The sequence below is a fragment of the Lutjanus erythropterus genome, chromosome 4, assembly GCF_056507025.1.
Source record: "Lutjanus erythropterus isolate fLutEry1 chromosome 4, fLutEry1.hap2, whole genome shotgun sequence".
In the NCBI taxonomy this organism is placed as follows: domain Eukaryota; kingdom Metazoa; phylum Chordata; class Actinopteri; order Lutjaniformes; family Lutjanidae; genus Lutjanus; species Lutjanus erythropterus.
The window spans coordinates 23,607,632-23,633,006 of NC_139320.1; the positions used below are offsets into that span (position 1 = coordinate 23,607,632).

The following is a 25,375-nucleotide window of genomic DNA, read 5'->3' on the forward strand; positions in this document are numbered from 1 at the left end:
GGCAGAGGAAGGCAATGGAAATTACATGCAACTAATTTCTTTTAAAAGGTTATATGAATGTTATTGTGACCCAGGAATGTGTAGTCACATTTACATACAGCAGGTGGCACACATTGTCTGTTGTAGATGTACATTACTTCCTGTGCCACTTTTTCCAGCACTTATTTACACCTGACTGTGTATTAAGTTACTTCCGATGGTATCAAATTTTAAATCACAATCGTCTAATATCCAAAATTTCAATACATCACCAAAGAGGTAACACATTTACAGAAAATGCAACACATCTGAGGTATCTGCTTTGAGTTTCTCAGCATGTGAGAATCTGTTTACATTTAAAGCAGCTGAGCATGAGACAACAGTATCACTCAGCAAACCTGTTCAACTGGCTTTCCAGTTTCTGTTCCTGTTTTATGACCTCTCCTGTGACATCCCTTTCTCCATCTCTCTTTCCTTTTCTGTCTCTCTTACTTCTCAGAAACAAAGTGACCAAGCAGGTGTTAACCTTACATCAACCAACTGAAGTTTGAATAAAAAGGAGTGGCTCTTACTAAGTACTGTGAAATGCCCTGTTGTTTTGAAACATTTCCTTCTTATCTGCAATCAGACCATCTACCCGGTCACGTTTCAAGAAGTTTTAGTCTCAGTTAAAGCAAGCCATGATTGTCATACAGAAAGTTAGTTAGTTCAGAGTCATTAAACAGATTGGCCGACTGATGACAATTTTTAATCATCTCTTTCTGATGAGCATGGCCAACAAGTTTTTTTTTTTTTTTTAATGAGGATCACTATGTCAATTCTCCGTCTTTAATGAACAGCGCTAATGAGCCTCACACTAAAGTCACGTAGAAGTTTACAGATTTCTCACAAACTCCCTGTTTGAAAAACAGGACATTTCAAACTTGAAGAGTACACAACAGGGTTCAGACCTCTGCCACACAACCAGAAAACCAGAATATCCTGATGTAACCCATTAGTCATCAACAACACTCTGGTTAGTTACTGCAACTTGATTAACCTGATTCATGTTGACTTCAGTGCAATACACACCTCGTAGCACTGCTTTATTTTAACTGATGCCCATAACCAAAAAGACAGAAATAAGTGGTCAAAGTAGTGTTGCCAGCATGCGCTAATTTGGGAAGCAGATGTGATCAAATTGCTGCTTTGATGGAGAGCTGACATGTTGTATTTGGGAACGGGATCACAGCTTATCCTGATGAGTTGACACACATTGAGACACGGCCAATGTGTGGGATTGCACCGGAAACAATGCATGTGTGTTGCTGTTTGACGACATAATTTCTCCTGAGACAATGCCATATTTCAGTCCAGGGTAAAGTAAAAACATTTTTCAGTAGTCTGACTTAATGACTTTTATCTCAAAACAGGTGTTATTTGCAGTGTCCTTTATCCATAATGTAAACAGCTGTCAACTTTTTATACAGTAAGTAAAGAAATACAGTTTTATGTGTGTTGATTTTATTCAACTATAATGATAACTGCATGACCGGAATACCACAGTTATGTGAGGCCTACTGCAGGGCTGAGCTCATTACCATCATCACCAAAACTTTGTTTTTTAGGGGTCAATCTCAGGTTATTCCATTGCACAATGCCTGACAGATCAGAGCTGTCACACACATGCATGGTAAGAATGAAAATCTCCTGGCACCTTGTGATTCGATTCCAGATCAGAGGGCTAAAATGTGATTATAAAATTATTATCAATGCATGTTGATGCATAATCCATCAGGTTCAGCCATAAGGAACATAGAGCCTGTCTAACAAAAAGGGATCATAATGTTGGGGAATTGGGTTTTGAATTTCTGACTGACTTTTCTGCTTAGGTTCATAATTTTTCATGAGAGAATCGCCATGCACCCCTAATGCCCAGTCAGGAAGACAGCCTCCGACTGGTCAACAGACTCAACCTAAGACATTATGGGACTGACAGTGGACGGGGAGGCAACATACTTCTATCAACCTGTGATTGCATTGCTTTTTCACTATGGTAAAAAAATCCATTCTGTCACAGCCCTTTCATCTGACAGCACTGACAGATTGGTCATGCATCACAAGTAGTGATGACAAATGTGGCCAAACAAACACCTTCATCAATGAAAGACAAACAAATGCAGAGTAGTTTTTTTAGTTTCACCTGAAACACTGGTCAGAATGTCAAGTCAACAAAACCAGTAGGATGACATTGCAGACCTGATGATGTTATCCTAGATTAACAGCTCTATAAAACAGATTGGTTGAGCAGTCTTTTTATCAGACGACGGACGAGAGACGAGACCGCACATCCCTCTGAGCCATGAGAGCAAAGTTGGAGGTCTTAGCCCTGGTCCTGGGCTTCATCGGACTGTTTGGGACCATAGCTGTCACTGCCCTGCCCATGTGGAGGGTCTCCGCCTTCATTGGTGCTAATCTCATTGTCATGGAGGAACTTTGGGAGGGATTATGGATGGCCTGCTACAGACAGGCCAACATCAGGATGCAGTGCAAGGTGTATGACTCACTGCTGAGTCTTCCACCAGAGCTGCAGGCAGCCAGGGGGCTCATGTGTGTCTCCATAGTCCTGGTCGTCATCTCCCTGTTGGTCACAGGATGTGGGACGAGGAAGAGCAACTGTTGTGGTGACAACATAAAGAGCAAGAATATTACCCTGGCCTTAGGGGTTAGTTTGTATCTCCTGTCCTTTTTGACCACACTCATTCCAGTCTGCTGGGTGGCTCATACTGTCATCAGAAACTTCTACAACCCAACAGTGGTGGATTCTGAGAAACGGGAGCTGGGGGAGGCCCTGTTCATTGGCTGGGCCACTTCTGGTGTTCTGCTGATCACCGGGATCATCCTTCTGGTCAGCTACAGCAAACGCAGATCAAAGGAGGAAGAGCCCTACATCTACACCATACCGATGGTTGACCAAGAGGAGAACATGTCCTTGCAGAGGAAACCATCCAGCTCTTTTAAGAATCAAGAATATGTGTAAAGAACTGTACTATACTGTCTTAAATCAATGTGCAAATTCCACTTTATATGATTTATTTGAAAGATTGTGCCCAAGGAAGGTCACAAATTGATGTTCAGGGTAAATTTTGCAACGAAAGCACAAATTTTAATCAATGTAACTGTTTATATTACTAATGTACAGTGTGTTCTTATTGTGCTACAGTCTCATCTCCACTGTTTATATTGTCAACCCAAATCCCTCACAGTTGCACTATAATATTTGGGCAATATTTATATTAGATATGAAACTAATCATACCTGCATACATGCTTATTTGCTGTCAATCTAATCAGTATTTTTAATGATACAACTGTTTTTTGCAAATCTATGCTAACATGATGTTTTTATTGTGCTTTCATAGGACTGAGGTTTTTGTTTAGAAGTTTCACTTTTAACTGCTCAATTGTTATCAATATATTTGATTTTATAATATCACATGGCCAAGTAGTAACATAAAACTATTCAACAGATAGTACAATAAAAGTTGGATTCTACATTTGCTTTGGGTCATTGCATTTGTCATTTGTATAGTTCAACCATGCTTCCCACAAAAACATGAAATGCTACAACTAGAATCTAGAAAATGTGATCATATTACATCAGTCTTAGTATCAGATCAGCCTTTAAGGTGCTTCTGATGACTTACAAAACTGTAAATTGACTTGCTCCTTCCTATCTCTCTGATCTCATTAAACCTTATGTCCCATCCTGTGCCCTACATCAAACCAAACCAAACTTAAAACTCATTTTTTCGCCTTAACTTTCAATTAGTGCTTATTCACAGATTAGTTCAGTTCTCACATCTGATACCATTATCCTTTCAGTGGGTTGGTCTCAGTCTCAGTGAATAATTTACACCTAACTGTAATCTGTAAAAATGTAATCTTTCTATTAACCGCTGCAATTCTCTAACCTTCTGTTTTTGTTTCTGTTCCCACATGCTTCCAAGTTGTGTTTCTCCTCCCCTCTCTTTGTCTCTCTCTCGCTCTCTCTGTATATTTCTTTCTTTATTTGTGTGCCATGTGGTTGTCATATGGCTCAGGTCTCACTTGGTGGCACCTGAAGTTGTTCAACATCCTCCTACTAGATCCACAGTCTTCACATATTTCACACATGTATCAGGAAGTTGACATAAAAATCTGCATGTCTGCCTGTCCTGGAAGAAGCTTCCCTCCTCTGTGCTATTCCTGCGTTTCTTTTCTCATTTTTTCCTGTTAAAAAGGGTTCTTTTTTGTAATTTTGGGCCATCTTAATAAAACTCAAACCTCTCCAGGTATTTTTTCAGGCAGTAAAAACTGAATGTAGCTGAAAGTGCATGCACATAATCTACAAACACACCTTTTTCTTATGTCTAAAAGGCCAGGAAGACGAAGTGAGAACTGCTGGAACACAGACAATACTGTGTTACAGTGAAACCAATCCTCCTCGGGTTTCTGTGCTCAACACCTTTTTTTTTTATCAGCTCAGTTTACAGCTAAAGAGACAGTCTGACATCTGTGATGATCCTATCAACTTTCTGTGTAAGACAGACAACAGATTCCCAACCGACACACATTATTGAAACCACCACTTACATATATACATTTACCCAAATAAAAGAAAAACACTATTTCTTGTTTCACATAATACTGAGTATCCAAAATGAATTGTTTTAATTTTATACCAATCTCACTCTAGAGATAAAGGCTGCAATTTGAATTGGTTAATTTTAGCCAGTAATTTTAATGGGATGTATTTTTCATGTTTTAGTACATTTTAGCTCTCCTGCTTGCTGTCTAAATTATGTTCTTTAATTTACAAAAACATTGTTCTGTGAAGTACTAAAATGTGTTGAAATGTCTCCTGGTTAAACTTTAAAACTGAGGAAACACATTTTAATCAACTGTACTTTATACAGTGATTTAATTATTTAGTGATTAAGCTTCCTGATCACAAGAGGTTTATTGTTCGTAGTGGCAGTTGCATTAGCATTCAAAACAAGCAGCACTTTTTGGTGTGTCCCAACTTATCTGGTCGTAAAGCAGCTCAACCAGTAAGGTTGCATTGCATCCTTAGCATTTTTTGGTGGGTGTATAAGTTCCTTGACTTGCTCTTCCTCTCAGATTTGTTTCTTGAGCTGTGAGAGTGTGGCCAAAGGTCCATCTTTGGCTCACCGTGTAATAGCCACAATGGCCTCTTACACTGCTTACAGTGGCTACACCAAGCCACCCCAGTCTTACGCTGCCTCTTACTACGATGAGAAGCAGGCTCAGGCCTACACAGATTATCAAGACTCTGTTTATGAGGAGAAAAAGAGACTTGAGAAGAAGGACCGCCGGGATGCCATCTGTTGTGAGGTAGTGGCTCTCGTCATCGGTTTCATCGGACTAATCGGAGTGGCAGCTGTGACAGGCCTGCCAATGTGGAAGGTAACAGCTTTCATCGAGGAGAACATAATCGTCATGGAGACCCGCTGGGAGGGCCTGTGGATGAACTGCTACAGACAAGCCAACATCAGGATGCAGTGTAAGGTGTACGATTCTCTGCTGTTTCTGCCCCCGGACCTCCAGGCTGCTAGGGGTCTGATGTGCAGCTCCGTGGCCCTGACCGCCTTCGCCCTCATCGTCTCAGCTGTGGGGATGAAGTGTACCAAAGTGGTGGACCATCGGGCTCGCACCAAGCATGTTGTTCTTGTGGCTGGAGGCTGTCTGTTCCTGATGGGCTGTGTTACTACCCTAATCCCTGTGTCCTGGACTGGCCATGTCATCATCAGGGATTTCTACAACCCTCTGCTGATCGATGCCCAGCGCAGGGAGCTCGGGGAGGCTCTTTACATTGGCTGGGTAACCTCAGCTTTGCTTTTCACTGCCGGAGTGATCCTGCTGTGCCGTCACGCTCCCCGCACACAGGAACCAGATGAGAGGATTGTATACAACCCTGGGGGAAGTATCTACCAACCTGCATATCAACCATATACGTACCAGCCAGCATACACCTACCAGCCCCCCTACTCTGCACCCCCACCAGGATCTGTAGCATACACACCAAGTCAGTACTAGAGAGGCAAATCAAACACAGACGATTTTGGACTATTTTTCTTAAAAAGTTGCCAAGATTTGGCACATTTGAATGAGAGGGATCAATTGACTAATCTGACCAAAGGCTGTGACTGGAAATGGCGAAATCTCTCCCCAAAGAGGGCAAAGCATATTGCAGAGATTGAAATTCATTATGGAACTGATTCTGTTTTGACCATGATGAACTGTGCTGAATTACTGTATGCTTTGATTGTCTCCATATGCTTTAATTTAAACTAAATTATGTCAGTCATTACTTACATGAATTTGTAATAATATATTAGTCAACAATTGATATCACTGTCTTTACAGTATCTGCTGACATACTCTTTGAGAACAAATTATGCACTATGCCTTTTTCCGATAATATACCTCCAAATGATTTGTGTTGCAGGTTCAGTTTTTGTTGTGAATGTACATACTTTTTCAAAATGCTGGCCTAAATTAGAGGTCTATTGACTGTTGATTATTGTTGTAAATGTACACTTTTTTAATTTTTTAAAATGCTGACCTAAACATAAGGTCGTTTGTGGTTTCCAATAAAGGGATTAAGTTGTGGAAAAAATGAGAATTTTGTTGTTGTTTTTTTTTTGTTGTTGTTGCCTTTAAAGTAAAAGATTTTGTATTCACAGGGGAAAACTGATCAAGAAGTAAGGGTGAAGTACTTCTCACTGTCAAAAGCTCCTGAGTTTGTCTGGGATTAAAAAGTTCCTACTGAAACTGCTCCCGTTTCACCAACTGTTGTATAAATGGAACGTTATGTTGTTTGATTACGTTGACTGTATTGTTGTCTGTGGAAATGTGCCTAAACTGGTCAAACCAGACTGTTCACACGGGTCCACCCACAATGCAAACCTGCCAAGAGATTTTGTTTCAACCAAGCCAGAGCTGCAACAGCCAGCTCCTCCCCGAGCACAGATAGACACAAGACCCAGACAAGAAATACAATACTGACAGTGACACATGGGTACACAGCATTACCTCCATCCCATCACACACAAATGCACACACAGGTCTACACAAGTTTCTAAATGCCATTTTTGCTATTTGTTTTGTATGCAGTCCCTAATAATCCTGTATTATACCCAAAAACACAGGTGCCTCCATAGTGGTGGTAAATTAATAGGATAAAAACTAGGTCAAAGGGATAGTTTGGATTATTTGATGTAGGGTTTTATGAGGTACTTATCAAGCGTCAGTGTATTACCTACAGGAGACGCTGATTGGCACGCCTCCAGCTTCTGTTACTAGGGACAGTGTCAGGAACAAAAAGTATTTTAACCACTTAAATAAAAGTCCACCTATAAAAAAAAATCAGTATCAGTTTAATTGTATGCTATATATAGAATACATTCATCACTTTACTTTGCCATCAAACAGTCTTTTCTGATGGGAAGCTGCCATTATGGAAGCCAAACATCACTCTCTCTGGTCATTTTACCTTGCAGTACATGGAAGCTGCTGGTCCACTGCTGCCTCATTCTCTTACTTTGCTCATGTCGTGTGACTTCAGTGAATCTGAACTATTATTTGAAAACACAGGAGTCACACAATAACACAAACAGATTGAGCCAGCAGACCAGCAACTCCATGTTCTGCTATGTAAAATGACTGATTGTGTCTATGAAGTTTGGTTGGTTTGCAGAGGTATATTTGGCTAATATAACTGTGGTTTCTCGTCAAAAAGGCTGTCTGATGGCAAAGTAAAGCAGTGAAAATATTCTAAATATAGCGTACACTTTAAACTAATATTGTTTTTTTTTGCCGGACCTTTAAGTGGCAATAATACATTTTGCTGCGACCCCATCCACAGCAGTAGATGGCTTAGCTTCCACACTGGTGTTCCTCTCTGCTTCTCCAAACTGGGGGTGTGCAGACCACCATCTACTATAGATAATACACTGATTATCTATAATTACTTCATACAACCCCACTTCAAATAATCCGAACTATCCCTTTAAGCCCCAGAGCTGACTGATGTCCAGGATATCTGTAGTCATAACTTGTAATTCATTAACATAAGTTCTTTTTCTTCTTTAGATGCACACAGATAGTATTGAGCGGGTGAACTTTAAAAATTCCCTCTGGTTAATAAAAACCCTTGAAAAAGAAAAAAGCTTCCTAGTGTGATCTGAGAATGTAAATCGATACTTCTGAATAAACAACGTGGCAGCTTACAGCAGCTCCTATGGTAGGTGTACAAAGACAAAAAAAAAAAAAGGCCTGGGGGATTCTGTTTCCTAGCAACAGGTCACAATTCCCACCCCTCCCATTCTGGTGTCCTGTCCACAGGGAGGAGGCAGTACAGGTGAACATCAACCTACTCCTCCTCCTCCACCAGGATGCAAAGCCACTCATTAGAGGGAATCTACTGCTTTCTACTATAGTCACACTGTGTCCGCACATTATTGTACGTATGAGCTTGGAGGAATAAGAGGACAGGATGGCCAACTCAGCTCTGGAGATAGTGGGTCTGTTATTGACCATAATTGGGTTGATTGGGACAGCAGCAAGCACTGGGATGCCAATGTGGCGAGTCACAGCCTTCATTGGGGAGAATATCATTGTGTTTGAGACCCGCTACGAGGGTCTGTGGATGAATTGCTTTCGGCAGGCTGACATCAGAATGCAGTGTAAGGTGTACGACTCTCTCCTAGCTCTGCCCCCTGATCTGCAGGCGGCACGGGGGCTCATGTGCTGTGCTCTCGCCCTGGGTGGTCTCGGTCTGCTGATCAGCTTGGTGGGGTTGCAGTGTACCTCGTGCATCCAAAACAACGATCGGGCTAAGCGACTGGTCCTCATCATTGCAGGGAGCATGATCATAATGGCTTGCATCTGCGTCATTATCCCTGTGTCCTGGACGGGTCATGTCATCATAAGGGACTTCTACAACCCGCTGCTGATCGACGCTCAACGCAGGGAGCTTGGAGAGGCTCTTTACATTGGCTGGGTGGCATCCGCTTTCTTGTTTGTTGGAGGATGCCTGTTTGTTTGTTGCAATGTGCAGTCTGAAGGCAAATATTCAGAGAGGTACGTTTATTCAAGGGCCTCTGACTACATGGCCTATCCGCCACAGCCTCCACAGCCACTACAGCCTCAACAGCTGGTGCTAGTTCCCCAACCACTTCCCCAGCCTCAGCCAGTGCTATCAAGAAATCCATCAACCAACTACAGCTACCACTCCAGGTACCCATCTGTACGCAGTGGGGTGGCTTATCTCTGAACACAAAAACTGACTGAGGTAATGATGATCACAGCTACAGTCACAATATACAAAGGAATTTCTTCTTAATGTGGGAGTTGCTTGGCAGTGCAATCTATGACACATTTCAAATGTCAAACATTAATTTCAGCCATAAAAAGAACACATTTCAATAAATACATTTACTGTGAATGCAAATGGATTTGATACATATTGATGTCCATTTAAAATAGATCTATTTGAGGAATACTTAATGTCTTATTGAAGAGCATTAATTACAGAACTTAACATCAATCTGTATCACAACTTTTTCTGTGTTAAGTGAATACATGATTTTCATTACTTTTATGTGTATTGTGTACTCAAATTTTATACTGAAAAGCTTTATTTTTTGGATATTACCTTATCAATTTTGTATATGTATACTGTGTGTAATTATTCACGCAACTTTTAACCACTAAGTAATTTGACACAAGTGTATTTGTGTTTACTGTTGAAATGCCATTAGTTGTTGACACGTGAGCAATGTAGATATATACTAGAGCTGCTACGATTAATCAATTAATTGGCTGGAAGAAAATTAATCGTCAAGTATTTTGATAATTGATTAATTGTTTCAGTCATTTTTAAAGCAGAAATGTCAAACATTTGCTGGTTACAGCTTCTTAAATGTAAGGTTTTTCTGCTTTTCTTTGTCACTGATGATAGTAAATGAAGGCTGTTTGGGTTTTGGACTGTTGGCTGGATAAAGGAAGCAATTTGAGGACATTAGTTTCATTATATTTATTATACACACAGTCACTACTTCAGATATTTCAACCCATTTACATTCAGTAGTCAACATTAGCTGTCACTGACCTGTGTATTCAAATTTACATCCCCCACATCATCAACAAAACACACACACCAATCTGTAGTCCAGCCTGTAGCACAAAAAAAAAAAACTCTCACAGGTGCCAATCACCTTAAAACACACAGTCCTCACATGTTTCGGTTCAGTTTTTACCAGTTTCACCACTTTTAACCACGAGTTGACACAGGATCCGCAAGGGCAAGGGCAAAGCCAAGACAGGCACTCACAGATACTACCCTCAGGACAGTAAATGCTATATTGGTGGCTGTTTGTTTGAGAATTACACATTTGCGCTTAAAACTCAAAACATTTTGTGTGTCTATGTAATCACAAAACAACTGTAAGTCTTTGTTTCAGTTTGGTACAATGGCCTGGAGCTCTTGGATACTGTAAACATGAGATGTAGGTTTAAGACTGCTTGTTAAAGGCGTGGAAACATAACCAGACCAAGTGTTTGTGAAGAAGCCCGCCAGAGACGACCTGACAGCACGATCATGTGATCAGAATTTGCAAGTCACTTTGAATGGAGGTTCATTTCCGTGTTGATTCCAGCTCCGTATGTCTGAGCAATGACAGTCTGTCTGTCTAGTCATGTATAATAGCTCTAAACTATTATTATTATTTCACTAGTTTAAAAGCATTGGTTAAAACTATAGAATCTCAATTCTTTATACACTGGATGTAATTTATTTTTTCCAAACAGAAAAAAAAAACTCCACAGAATGTAGGAGTCTTTTACAGTAAATGTTAAGTCATTTCATTACTGTTTCATACTGAAAATATTTGTTAATTCTGGTGATGTAATGACAATACTGTCTTTTTCTGCTGTTATCAAGACATGTGTTTGGATTCTGATGTGAGCTCCCTGTCTGTTCCAACACCTTGAAAGTCACCTATGCTCCCCTGTGGACAACAGAAGTACTGCAGGAACTGCTACACTGTACATTTGTTCACTTTTTTATTATCACATATTATGGAGAATAAAAACAAGGGACAAACACTTTTCTGAAGTTTTCTGGTATTTTGTGTATATCTTGTTGGTGTTTACTGCTGGAGAAGCTGATGGCTCAGATCTACCACTATAGCCAGAGGAACCATAAACACAAAATAAGCAGAAATCCTCTTTACCCCCATTGCTCTGAGCCAACCAGGTGACGGCGAAGCATCTTTCCCATAACAAACCACCTCTTACACCACACAAACTGTATCAGATGAGAAGATCCTTGCTGCCTTGGACACATCTCTGACTTAGATTGTGAGATGTTGTACTAAAGAATTTATCGTTGATGTGAGCTAACCTCATTTTGAATTTGTACACCTGAACTCTTGGACGCTGCACAATGGTTCAAGGTGTTTCAGAGATAGCCGCAATGTGTGTTGGCCTGATTGGGCTGATCGGGGCGGCGGCTACTACTGGGTTGCCCATGTGGAAGGTGACCGCTTTCATTGGGGAGAACATAATTGTGATGGAAACCCGCTGGGAGGGCTTGTGGATGAACTGCTACCGACAGGCCAACATCAGGATGCAGTGTAAGGTGTACGACTCCCTGCTGTTCCTGCCCCCGGAGTTACAGGCGGCTAGGGGTCTGATGTGCTGTTCTCTGGCCTTGTCGGGGCTGGGGCTCCTTGCGGGTCTGGCAGGAATGCGGTGCATTTCCTGTTTTCAGGGTAATTCTTGGGCTAAAAGCATTATCCTGAAGGTTGCAGGTGGTATGCAGTTCATGGCCTGTATCTGTGTCTTCATCCCCGTGTCATGGACAGGACATGTCATCATTCGGGATTTTTACAATCCTTTGCTCATTGATGCCCAGAGGAGGGAGCTGGGGGAGGCTCTCTACATCGGTTGGGTGACCGGCGCCTTCCTTTTCGCCTCAGCCATGTTGTTTGTCTGCCACCGCATGCCCTCACACAAAGGTTCATTCGATGTGTACCACCCAGCCAACTTGCTCAGTTACAAGCCAGCAACCGGCAACCCTACTCTTATGCAGTATCATCCTATCTCGACTCTCTCCAGCCTCCGATCAAATGTGTACCCACCTTCTCTGCAGAACAACGGCTCTGTTGGACAACCTGCAAAACGTCTGCAAAACGTCCCTCAGGTTATGACAAATGAAGGAGCCATAATCAACCCTCATGTTGTCTACAACCCAGGTCTCCCTGAAAGTGCATCGATGTTATATCAAGGTAGCATTGCTCACCATTCCTCCATGAGGAGTTCTAACCATGTTGGAAGTCTGTACACACCAGGTAATTCACTATACATAAGCCAAAACACCACGCCGTATCTACCAACTTTCACCGGTAATCAAGTTGCGTCCAGCCAGTCCAGTTTTCATCCGGTTCCACAAACTCCTGTTTTCATAGGATATAAAGCATCAAGAATTCAAGCAGACTCTCTCAGTGGGAGTAGTCCTGGTGTATATATCTGAAGAAGAATTATGAGTGAGTTTTTATAGCTGCTTAAACTTCAGACACTCTTCTTTTATAATCTATCATCAAAAGTGAATTTTAACTGCTACAAAGTTGTGGCAAGATGAAAGAAAATTATTATCTCTGCTTTTTTTTAATACTATTAATATATTTTCTTTTTTATAATTCTTATTATATTTTTACATTTTCTTGTGGTTAGCTACTGCATGTGTTTTGAACTTGTTCAGAATGTTGCCCTGCATATTGCCCAGGTTTGTTGCTAGGAAAGGCTGTGTAGCCGTATAGAAATGAAGAAGAAAAAAAGAGTAAAATAAACAAATTTATGTCAGGGATAAATTGTCAAAAATGCAATAAAAGAATGAATGTCACTTGTGGTAGCAGTAAAAGTGTTTATTTTAAGCTTATTTTTGGTGTGAGACTGAACTCTAATTCAATGTCTGTCAAACTATAGAGTAATGTAAAACAACAACAACAGGATTAAAAAGTGCTTCATATTAGTGGCAAGATGAAGGTTAATTATGTTCTCTCTGCTTGTAGGAGTATGCTGATCCCCAGACTAAAGAGCGCTCTAAATTTTTCTATTACTTATACACTTTTTCTGATTAGTTTCATACAAAAAAGGTTGTTTGATCAGGTTAAACATAACTGGTGTTGTTAGTGTAAATAAAGGGGGCATGCTGTTTTCATGAAGATGTGCTCACTTTCCCAAAATAGAGAGATTTATGAGAAATCATCTGTTTGGAAAACCATTGCCTTATGTTGTGCATCTTGTAACCATCTGCTCGTTATATTTTTAGATTTTTTGTGGTATACGTGTTTCAGAATGTTACAATAATAACGTTTAAACGCTAAAAATGCAATAAAAGAATAAATGTCACTAAATATGTTGTGGTAGCAGTAAAGGTGTTGCTTTACAGCCTATTATTGGTGTGACAATGGCACTGGACTCAATCTGTTTCTGTCAAACTAAACAGTATATTCATGTAAAAAAAAAAAAAAAACATTCAGCAGATTATATTCATAAGCTTTATACCTGCTTTTAAACTGCTTCATAGTGGGAAGATGAAGGTTAATTATGTTACGTCTGCTTGTATCAGGATAATCTTGATGCCAGACTAAACAGCTTTTTACATTTTTCTACACTTTTTATATTTGTATTATGCACAAAAGGCTAATTTCATCAGGTCGAACAAAAATAAAAGTGACAATTTTCATAAAGCTCTGGTAAGGGCCTACTTTCCCAAAATAGAAATAAAACATGGAAAATTATCTGTCTGGAACATCATAGCCTCATGTTTTACTTCATTGTAACCATCTGCTCATCATATTCTTAAAATTGTTGTCATTATTACATTACTGTTGTTTCAACCTATTAAGAATGGTTTCCTGCATATTGTCCATGTTTGTTGCTAGTGTAGCAGTTTAGAAATAAACTGTCAATAAATAAGTAAAATGAGTAAAATAAACAAATGATTATAATATGTAAAAACGCAAAATAAATAACTACCACTAAATACCTTGTGGTGGCAGTAAAAGTCTTCCTTTAAAGCCTAATCTTGGTGTGACAATGATACTGGACTAAAAATCTAGTTCTGTCAAACTATACAGTATATCAATGTAAATAAAAGATATAAAGAACACCTGTTCAAGTGGTGGCCCATGAGCCAAATATGCATCTTCAACAACCTCAATCTGATACTTTGATCATTTATAGATCTGATAAAAAGCACAAATAAATAATTTCTTCATTTGGTAGTGAGGCTAATTAGCCCATTCATTGCTAATGTCTGTTGTTAAGCACAGAAACATTTATTTATTAAGAAGTTTTAACTCAGCAGAGGGAATTTGTGTTTATATTAAAAGAGATATTTCTATTGTATCTGTACATAACGTTTCTTAACAAATAGTGGAGAAAAAATAAAGAGGCACATTGTTTTATACATTTAAATTCCTAAATTTACCGCCAGGAAATATAAATGTCATGCCCCTTGGGGCCTTGGGGCTTGTTTTTTTTTTTTTTTTTTTTTTTTTTTTTAATTTTGCCCTTCCAAAAAGTAATTAAATATGCCTGACATAAAGCATCAAGAATTCAACCATCACCACAAATTAAAGTGCTACATATTAGTGGCAAGATGATTATCTTGCTTGTATCCTGACGCCCAGACTAAATAGCATTTTAAAATTTTCTACACCTTTTTAAATAATCATGCAAAAAAAGGGATAATTGATCATGTTGAACATTACTGGTGTTGTTGATAGTGTAAATAAAGGTGACCTTATGCTGTTTTCATGAAACTGTGGTGTGGGCTTACTTTCCAAAATTAGAAAGAATTATGGGATTTCATCTGTTTGGAACATCATGGCCTTATGTTTTGCATCTTTGCAACCATCTGTTCATTATAATTTTACATTTGTTGTGATTGTCGTTGTACGTGTTTCATCTGTTAAGAATGTTACCCTGCATATTGTCCATGTGTACTGCAAGAATAGTGCATAGCAGTATAGAAATAAATGAGAAAAATAGGTCAAATAAATAATAAACTGTTAAAATGTTTAAAGCTTATTCTTGGTCTAACAATGGCACTGAACTAAAAATCTATGTCTGTCAAACTGTATTAGTATGAAAAAAGTGGGATGAGCTGGATGGGCCTTCACAGAGAGCTACTGAACTGGGTTTGAATTTAAAAATCTGTTCTAGATCAACAACAAATACTTTGTGACTACTGTTTGAAAGAAGCAATCATATGCCGGCAGTTAAGATTTCCTAACGGCACCTAACACCACAGTGGTCTGAACTAATCCGAGACACTATCATTATTCACCACTAGATGATGCCAGAGAACGTGATGAGTGTCCTGCAGCCTGAACAGACAGTGCAACCTTCCCTGCTCACACTACAGGTGTCAAAAGAATAATACGCCCCTAATTTAAAAAAAATATCACATTATACTGAATTCTTATAGTCTTCATCCTTCAGCATTACTGTATGTTATTTTATATCAAATCATAGGTTTAATAAAATTGTGTTTCTTATGGCAAAACAAGGTGACCATATTCTGTAGACCTAGCTTGAATTATAGTTTAACCAGCTTTGACTTTTTCATCATCAAGAGATTTCAAGTTGCACTGCACCTTTGGATAAAGTACTGTAATTTTAATCATCATTCCATGAATGATTGCTCAGATCTTAAATTGTCAATGTACACTATGTTTTGTGTACAATTTCTATGGAGCTTTCAGGTTTTCTCCCAGTTCGGTATGGTCTGCCTTGTTAGTCTAGAATGACAGTAATTGTGCCTCATTTGTTTTGTTTGCCAGCGTCGTTGGTTAAATAAGGACAAGCAGACAGGAGCAGCTGTTATAATTCTGTTCATTTAAATTGTTTATGCTTCATGAATTAATGCTTGACATAACTAATGTGCCTCTACAATTGAATAAATCTTAATCAGAGAAACAGGCAGGTGTTTCTAATCTTATGATTAAGCAATTATTGATTGGTAACACGTTCAAATATCGGTTAAGGGAAGCGCACAAAATTTGCAACCCTAATCCCAGAAAATGCCAATTGAGAATATTCTTGCTGTCAGTGTGTAAACAGAGGAATTATTCTCAACTATCAGTCTCTAATTTTGCTAATTTATGGGAAATGAAATAATAGCAAGATTACACTAATCCTGAGAAACCCTTAAAGCAGCTCTGATGCTTCTCCCATGCTTTGGGAGACGTGGTTTGGAGCATCATCACTAGCTGCTGATCGGTGCAACAGAGCAACCAACAGAACTTTTTAACTCCCATCCCGAATTGGTCTTCTTCACGGAAAAGAAGCAAAGTGGGTTAAGGTAACGTGAACACATATTTTACTATGAGACTGTGTCTGATAAACAGTTTGAGGTAGTTAATCTTCAAGGGAGCGTCACAGACCAGTTTGAAGATTAGATTTGCGTTTCCATCAGGACTGGAGCAAAGATTTAATCATTCCTCGGTGTACCAAAGCAAAGACGTTGTCGAGGTCGAATGTTGCCAGATTTGAAGTTAATCTTCAGGACGTATCCATGTTTGTGGATTAGTGGCTTGACTGTGCCCTCAATTGAGCGCCGGCACGGGAGGGACGCTCAGCTGTGTTGAGTCGGCCAAAGACAGTGAGAGTGAGACCGGAAACAAGGCGAGCCTGATTTCATAATAAAAGCACTCAAATAATGGGTAAGGCAGGTGCCAGCAGATGCAGAAAAATCCATGTAAACATTTAAATTTAGTATTTACAAGACTAAAGCCTGGGGACTGAGGGAACAGAAACATAAATTAAGTATGTTTAGCTGAATATCAAAATTAGGGCTGGGCAATATGGAAAAAAAAAAAATATCGTAATATTTTTGACCTTGATGTGTATTTTGACATTATTCTAGATATGACTATTGGTGCCTTCAGTAGTGTGGATATAATAAATAAGTGGGTAGTGGCAAATAATTAACAGCTAGAACAGTCTGGTAAGTTCAGAAAATCACATAACTTTACTGTAATTAAACCAGTAGAAGACAACACTTCTTGCTTATCATGATATAACAATATCCAAGATGAAATTCATTCGCATATGAAGATATCAATATAATATCAATATAGTTGCCCAGCCCTAACTGGAATAAGCTGTATGTAAGGAAAAGTATGTATAATGTAAGATGAGAATAAATTAATAAATAAATAAAAAGATAAATGGCACAGTGCTGAGAGAAAGGCTAATTAAGGGTCAGATTACCACAATAAAACAATAAATATGTAATATTAAATGGAAATGTATCTATACATGGCAAAATATATATACAACCACAGCTTGATGGTCTACAGTAAAGTTGTGTTGGATGCTCGGTATATTGTTTTTAGTGTTGCGAATTCTGTGCATTTTCCTTAAATTATCATTTTAAATGTTTTTTCTCATTTTCATTTTTTCATTCTCATTTTAAGTTTTAGTTTCCCGATTGTTCAAATGCTTTCACTGAACAAAACAATGTCAACTGAGGTACAATTACTGCCATTTCTAGAAAATCAATAAATTACTGATAAATTATACAACACATTGTTTAAAATATAATTTTAATGGCTGAAATATATGAAGCCTATTCCTCTTTAACCTGCCTTTTAAATTTTCTCTACCGTTGCCACATGGTCATCAATTCATCTTTTATTTTGAAAGTGGTAACCAGAAATGCTGTTCTCTATCCGTGCAAGCTTTACAGGAGGAGCACAGCGCACGGTCCTCCTCCTCAGTTGCAGCCTACAATTCAAGTGTGCACCACAAAAAAAAACATGATAAGAGGGATGTCTGGAGAGTGAATATGGGAAGCAAAACCTCAGTGGCACATAAAGGATTTTAGCATGGGAAAACCGGAGTTCTTCTCTAATCAGTGACAGCTGCAAGAGGAGTGTGTGTTTTTATTTTTCTCATCACAATGTGTGAGGGATGGATGTGGGTCGGATGCCAGTTTATTTTCGTTACGGATACAAGGACTGGCAAGTTATCAGCATGAGTTACCGAGGGCAGAAAAACTGATAATCAATGTTAAATTCGACTCTGGCCGGAGGACCATGGCGAAAAGGAAGGGACTGTTATTTTCACTGCTGTACTTTATGGCAGAGTTTTGGCTCACTTCGCAGCAAGTCCTGAGAATTGGTAAGTTGGAAGATTCTAATATTGTTTTTTTTTTAATGTCATTCATATTTACTATTAATGTGCAGACTGGCACTGTGCACTCATCAGCGTTTTTAAATATTTGATCATAAAACTGCAAGACCTTGGTACGCTTTGGAATTTACAACATACCCTCTTTTTGTATACATAATTAAGAGAAGGAGGGAAAAAGTCTTTTTTGTGGCATTATCATAAAGTATTATACTTTTATCTCTCAAAGGCTATGCAGCATATACGGTTTCTTCTTTAAAAGATGATCAAATAAAGATTATATCTCATTAAAGACAACCAGGATAATGCACGCAGAGATTATATGCGAATGTCATGCAAGGACCCTTCATTTATTTAATTGTGCAACTCAGATGCTGTAGGTAAAGTTTATGGGTGCAGGACTACATTTAACTGCTGGCACTATCAACCAAAACTTACAACAGGGAGTCACGGTATGTTCAGGGTGCTCAGAACATCTGTAGTGCTTTTTATGTTACATGTATTATTTGTTGCTGTAACACTCTTGTTGCTATCATATTATCAGTATCCTATAATATCCAGCATCCAGCTGTGTGATTTCACTGGCAAAAAATATTTCTGTTCAGTGGAGACTTTTCCTGTTGTTGTGATGTCTGTGCAGCATCCTTATATGTTTCATTATTAGATTCTTTTTTCTTTTTTTTAAGGGAGGAACTGAGGACAGTGTGCTGGGTTGTCCACATGAAACAACTCTATTGGTTTTCATCAAAATCATGTTAATCCACTTTGGTTGGCTAATACCAGAGTCTTCCTCTCCCTCTCTTTCCCTCCATGTTGACAGTGCAGGTCAGAGGCAGATGAGTGATTAAGCTGGCCTACTGCTGCATCTGACAGCATGCACTGCTGGCATGATGATGTCTTTGGCACAGAGGAATGTGAAATGGATACAGAGCTAAAGAATAAAGGGTGGGCAGTCACCGTGAGACTTCGTTACGTTTGGTTTCACTTCTGCCTAACAAACTCCAAAGTTATTTAGACTTTGTGCAAATGTGTGCTGATGGCCAATGACATCTGTGAGCGTGGATCTGAGTCCAGAGTTGTCGGTTAAGCCTTTGAGAGTTGACAAGAACTCTGCTTTCAACTTCACTCTGCACTTGTAACTAGACAAACATTAGCTCTTGCTCCAACTATCCCCCTTTGATTTCTGATGTAACTTTGTAACAATGAGATGGTGTTTGCTAGCAAATTAATGCTGTCTGCTCTTCTCCCATTGGTTATAGACCGTTCCTCTCATGGGTTAGAAGATTGCATCACAAAAATGACTTTTTTAATTTAGACCTCAGGACTCTGTGCTCAGTTCAATGCTCAGGGCAACTCTGAATTCCCTCTACTTCTAAAGACTTTAACAATCAGACTTGTGGCATTGCATAACTTAAAAGGCTAATAGGCCAGGACCACAATCCCGATCTGTGCTCTGTATTGTTAATCTGTCTAAATCATCTATCACTCTCCGAGGCCACCTAATCTTTGTCATTCTCTTCATGACCTGCACACATCATAATCTCTCCCATATGGTGTGTGGTTTGGTTCAATTAACATTTCTCTGTCTTTGGCAAGTGCCAGCGTCAGATTGTGACTGGCCTCCACTCTTTTCACTGGGGTTGGTAATAATGGTAAATCTTCTCCCCCAAGCCCTTAAACAACTAACACTAATCTTCTTTATGCAGAAAGTCTCTTCCCCAAATATGGTACTTAGGCAGCGACCAAATCTCATCATTGGGGAGAGCACAGAAGCAGCAGCTTGTGGCTTGGCCTCCACTGTGCTTTGCTGTTTGTTAAATTCCTGTTTCCTCTTGCCTGCATGCTTTATGCATTAGTGATATCTAATTTGTTTATTTATGAATCAACCCATATGACGTGAAAGGTGCAACTAGCAACCACCAGCCAGAGAAATATCATTAGATATAATCATCTCCCTGTTTAACAGTCTTACATCCAGCAGTTTAAAAAAAAAAGGTGGATTTGATTCAGATTATAATCCTGATTTTTATTTTTTCGGTCTAAATGTTTTGGTGGTGGATCACAAGCAGCTATCCCATAAACAGAGAAACCTCAGTGCTCCACATCAAACGAAGATAGTAGACTGGTTAGGACCCCCTCATTCATTCACAGTCTGGCATGGGCCCAGGTTGGAGTGGTGCTGGTGGTGTTGTTGAGGTGGGGGTGGGGGGTGGGGGGGTCTCACTGGGAACTTGCCCAGGATGGGGAGAGAAAAAGCAAAACACTACGTCATTGTGTTCCTCTGCCTTAAAAGACTCCCCTTCATGTGATAATTGCACAGATTCGCAAAATCACAGATTACAATCGGGATCTAAAGATTCGTTAACCTCTTACTTTGGGTTTCTGGACTAAAATAAGGTCCAACCAGCTGCCTTAACCTGATCCCTGATATTTTTCTTGCTCTCTGCACTGAAGGGAGAAACAGAAGTCTATGAAAAAAAAGCATAGCCTAAGGGGTTTATCAGCATTTGCCTGCAGCACGAGCAGAATCTTTTGTTTTTGTGACCTCCTAGCATGCATCACCCCACAGCATTGTCTGGCCTATTAAAGATGAGATGGAAGCTCAGTGATCCTGAAAATTATATTGGAAAGTAATTAATGGTAGCCATAGCACGAATTTTCATTCGTCCTTTCTTTATAAAATGCATTTAATCATAAAGTGCTGATAAAAAACAAAAAAACAAAAAAACAAAAAGAAAACCCAGTAAATTCTGCAGTGTTCAAATATCAAGGAGAAAGCTTTTCCTTGCGGGAGAAGCTGGGCTTTAATATCCTGATGTACCTGTTTTGTTTTGTTTTTTTTAACTTATTTTATTTTTGAGAAGTGAGTATAGATAATAGTATTTATAAGACACATTAAAGTGTCTCACAAGTCAAGCTTGGCTAGTAATATCTGCTCTAACTTTATAGTTGTATCTTCACCTCCAAGCTCAAACTTGTAATTACTAAAATATAAATGATCCCAGGCAGCTCTTACTCTTTTGTCCATTTGTTTATTTGCTTGCTAATAGTGTATTGAGTGAGAACATTGATCCATGTGTCTTCGGCAAAAGTGTGAGATTCTTATTCCCTGTTTTATCTGCACCAGTACTGAAAACAAATCCAATTTACAGTGTTGGTTTGTCTGACTCCATGAAATGAGGAAGTGCAGAATTTAAAGATGCTCAGAGCCATGATTCCATGACCCATTTTTTGGAGTTACACTCAAAAAGCGACCAGACAGAGCTGCTAAAAAGCTTGTGTTCAGGCAGGATTGTTTACAGGACACAATGTCATGTTGCAACAGCCACAGAGGGTAGATTTTTTTTTTAATTTTATTTTATATTCTAATCTTATTTTACCATTAAAAGCATTTCACAATTTCATGTCACAAAATCATTTTTTCAATTTGCATGAACTCAGTGTTAAGAGTAGAGGGATGTGCCTGAAATAAGTGAGGACAAAGATTCAAATCCAGCAGTGTCACAGTTCTACAAATCCACGATTCAATTTGACTTTTGACTTTAAAGATCATGATTTGATTCAGTTTTTGATTTAAACACTGACGACTACATTATTTTGAATTGTTTATTTAAAATGAAATAATACCATGAGAACTGCTGATTCTGGTTTTCAATTTAGATAATTTCAATCAATTTTTGATTCAGACACCACACCACTATTCAGATCTGACCAAAAATATAAAGCATCTTAAACAGTGGTGCCTTTTTATATTGGTACTGTTCATCTGAAGTAGAAATAGACAATAAATCATCTACGGCTGCAACAAATGATTATTTTCATTGTCAGTTAATTGTTTGGTCAACAAAATGTCAGAAAATTGTGAAAAATGTGGATCACCCGTCCAAGATCCTCAGATCCTCAAATGTCTTGTTTTGTCCACAACACAAAGATGTGCAGTTTACTGTCATAAACCACAAACCGAGTAAAGAAACCCGAAAACATTCACATTCACAGAAGCTGGAATCAGTCAATTTTGACTATTTCTTTAAAAAAAACAATTAATCAATTATCAAAATAGTTGGCAATTCATTTATTAATCGATTCATAATCGATTAATGGACTAATTGTTGCAGCTCTAAAATCGTCTGTTATTAGCTACATAGCTAGCTATCAAGTGACCACAAGCTGCAGTACAGAAGAGGTGTCACTATTACATAGTTTGTCAACCAGAAATGTATCTTGGTCACAAATTTTTAATTACCTAATTATATTTATATCAAATGATGCACATGGGCCAATAAATTATTGATTTTTTAAAAACTCAGTAATAGATACTGGTATTAGCTGGGCTCTAGCTGTGTGGTAAAGGCTTTCAGCCAGGAAAAGGGATGGATTTAAAATATTGTATTGAGCTGTAATCAAAGCTGGCTGATTTCCAGGTATCTCAGACAATTCCAGGATTTCAAGTTGCTCAACTTAAAAGCCTGAAAGGCTGAGGAAATCATTGAACGCCACTCCAGACATCAATGTGGACTCAATCTCATTGGTCCATACTTAATTATGCTCCCAATGTAATTACTTTTCTGATAGGCGTGTTGTGTTTTGCAAGGTCTTTTAATTAAAAATCCATATAGATACTCTAAGACTACGATTTCCTGCCTCAGTTTTCAACCACTTGAATATAAGCTAATTTGAAACCAAAATGAAGTGGAGTATGGTTGCTGCTTCACTCCAGATGTCTGGATGGATGATGGTGATCAAGGGTATGATAATAACTGAGTGATTATAGCTGAGCTTTAGTGCTCTGCTGCACAATAACCAAGCTAACAGATGGATCAGTCACTTCCTGATACAGTTGATAACTTCCTCGGGTGTATTAATAATGTATGTAATCCAACAATATTTCAAACAAAGAGCCCAGCTAGCTACTTTAAAACAGTATAAATATTTTCCAGTGGTGTTTTGCTGCTGTGGACCAGCAGTGATTGCTTGGACCAACGCTCTCTTTATGCTGAACTGCAGACAAACTGCCGTCACACTGAATCCCCCGAGTTGCTCTCTGGAAATCAAGAAACTCATTATACTTTAAACAGAAATTTAAGATGGTATCTGAGGTGGAAATGAGAGGAGAGATAAATGTTTTTTTTTTTCTGTCACTGTGGGATGTGCCTTTCCACCAAGCTTCAAAGAGGAAATGAATAAGTGAACAGTGCAATAAAACAGATATATTTATCTTTTGCTGACAATAAAAGCTGTGTGTGTAAATAGTTTATGTAGCTCATTTCAGATATAAAACCTTCGAACCAAATATATATCTATTGGTACACAGTGGCCTACCCAGATTTGAGCTGCCACTGTCTGACAGCTGTTAACAGGCCTGTCTTTATTTACAACTTAAGCTGATAGACCTACTGTAGGACTGTTAATGAGGTTACAGTGATTTCTCAACAGAAGAGGCAGTACATGAAATAAACTCGGCTGTAATGGAATATCAATACATTATTAAATTATGACTTTATAAGCCAATTTTATTTTATTTTATGGAGTGGTACAGAGTAGAGCTGCAATGATTAGTTGATTAATCAATTAGTCTGCCAACTATCTAATTAATTGCAACTATTTTGATAATCGATTAATCATTTTGAGTAATTTATTTGGGGAAAAAAGCCCAAATTCTCTGATTTCAGCTTCTAAAATGTTAATATTCATGTGTTTTTTAGTTATTACGACAGTAAACTGAATATTTTTGAGTTCTGGATAAAAAAACTTTCATATTATGGACCAAACAACTGATCAATTAATCAAGAAAATGATCACAGATTAATAATGAATATAACTGTTACTTGCAGCCCTAGTACACTGCCTCATATTGTGCTTTTGTTATTATTCACTGATTGATAATGCAATACATATTTTGGCTGCATTTTGAGCACTGGAATTAATACATGCTTTTATGCATATTATTAGAGGTCAGCTATAAAAAAATGCAAATCAGAAAGTCTAAATAGCAGCAGCTATTTTTGCCTTTAGCACAAACTGGACCATTTCTTCTCACAGCCCTGCTAAAGAATGAGGGGGGGGGGGGGGGAATCACAAAATCACCAATTGGAAATGATGCAGTGATGCTGCCACTTGGATTCTTTTGTAGCTAAATCCTAAATAAGGCCCGTGACATTTGCTACTGCCTCTGCACTTGAAGCAGACAAACATCAAGACCGGCTGGTCAAAACTCATGTTTATTTCCCCTTTAATATGGAAAAACACCTTGAAGGGAAAAAAGTCACTTCAAAGACGTTGAGATGGATGCATTTTCTTGGCAAATTTGGGAGAAGGTTATTGTATTTTGGACTGAGAATTGCATATTCCAGTGGATAGAATTAGGAACTTTAACAGGTCCTAGCAGCTGCTCGCTGAGGCTTGGTAACCATAATTAGGATTGGCACTTTCAAGCATGCTCTTAGTGACCAGGGAGTCCAGACAAGGCTCTCTCAGTTTGGGGTTTGAGGCTATGCTACACCAAAGAAAAAGGTCATTCACAATCAAGGTCTCAAGGGGAGCTTTTTAAAGGCCCTTTCTCCTTCCAAATCAATCACAATTTCACAGGCAATGCTTCAAAGCCTGTTAGAGAGTGCAATGACCTATTGCCATCTGTAGCCTCAGTGTTGAAGTGAGGTCATTTGCAAACTATTGCAGAATTGAAATGGCATCTTTATGATTTGTGTTCATGGGTAATTGAACTATTGATTAAGACTTCTGAAAATGGCAGAGATTTTTTTTTAAAAAAAAGCGTTCCTTTAGTCTTTGTTTTGTTTGCAGGAAGAATCATGTGTGTTATTTCATATTTGATTTAAGACACAGAAACTGACTTTTCAGAACTGGCCTTGTTTCTGTATGCACTTGTGAACGTCAGTGCAGCGAGACCAAACATTTAACCCTGAATGTATTATTTCAGAAATCCTATCACTGAAACCCCAAATGTTTTAAATGATTTACATTTGAAAGGCTTGGGTGAAACAGACGTGCAGAGGAATTTGCAGCAGGGATAAGGATACTGAATCTCACATGAGTCTGCCCACCCTGTGTGCAGGTGGTGACAATCCAGTGATTTTTTTTCTGGCCTTAATCCTAATGTTTTTCATGCTGCTCTTTATGTAACTGAATGT

The 25,375-nt window shown here is 38.7% G+C and overlaps 5 protein-coding genes across 6 annotated transcripts in view; all 5 read left to right on the forward strand.

The window, feature by feature from the left end:
- Window positions 1-2,154: 2,154 nt before the first annotated feature.
- On the forward strand, window positions 2,155-3,518 carry LOC146328375 (claudin-17-like). The gene has a single exon (XM_084716389.1). It carries the CDS (start codon window positions 2,321-2,323, stop codon window positions 2,996-2,998), a length of 678 nt encoding a protein of 225 aa, XP_084572515.1. The 5' UTR covers window positions 2,155-2,320; the 3' UTR covers window positions 2,999-3,518.
- Window positions 3,519-5,103: 1,585 nt separating this feature from the next.
- LOC146328376 (claudin-8-like) lies at window positions 5,104-6,108 on the forward strand. Its single transcript, XM_084716390.1, has one exon. The coding sequence runs from the start codon at window positions 5,187-5,189 to the stop codon at window positions 6,054-6,056; it is 870 nt and encodes a 289-aa protein (XP_084572516.1). The 5' UTR covers window positions 5,104-5,186; the 3' UTR covers window positions 6,057-6,108.
- Window positions 6,109-8,411: 2,303 nt separating this feature from the next.
- cldn8.1 (claudin 8.1) lies at window positions 8,412-10,708 on the forward strand. The gene has a single exon (XM_084717384.1). It carries the CDS (start codon window positions 8,518-8,520, stop codon window positions 9,295-9,297), a length of 780 nt encoding a protein of 259 aa, XP_084573510.1. The 5' UTR covers window positions 8,412-8,517; the 3' UTR covers window positions 9,298-10,708.
- Window positions 10,709-10,710: 2 nt separating this feature from the next.
- On the forward strand, window positions 10,711-13,374 carry LOC146328378 (claudin-8-like). Its single transcript, XM_084717383.1, has one exon. The coding sequence runs from the start codon at window positions 11,470-11,472 to the stop codon at window positions 12,556-12,558; it is 1,089 nt and encodes a 362-aa protein (XP_084573509.1). The 5' UTR covers window positions 10,711-11,469; the 3' UTR covers window positions 12,559-13,374.
- A 4,457-nt stretch (window positions 13,375-17,831) lies between these two features.
- The window catches only part of LOC146328379 (glutamate receptor ionotropic, kainate 1), a 34,676-nt gene continuing 27,132 nt past the window's right edge, over window positions 17,832-25,375 (forward strand). For both annotated transcript variants that reach the window (XM_084717385.1, XM_084717386.1), the window contains exon 1: window positions 17,832-18,221. In XM_084717385.1, coding sequence (XP_084573511.1) covers window positions 18,137-18,221 — 85 coding nt within the window. In that variant the 5' untranslated portion in view covers window positions 17,832-18,136. The remainder of the gene's footprint in view (window positions 18,222-25,375) is intronic.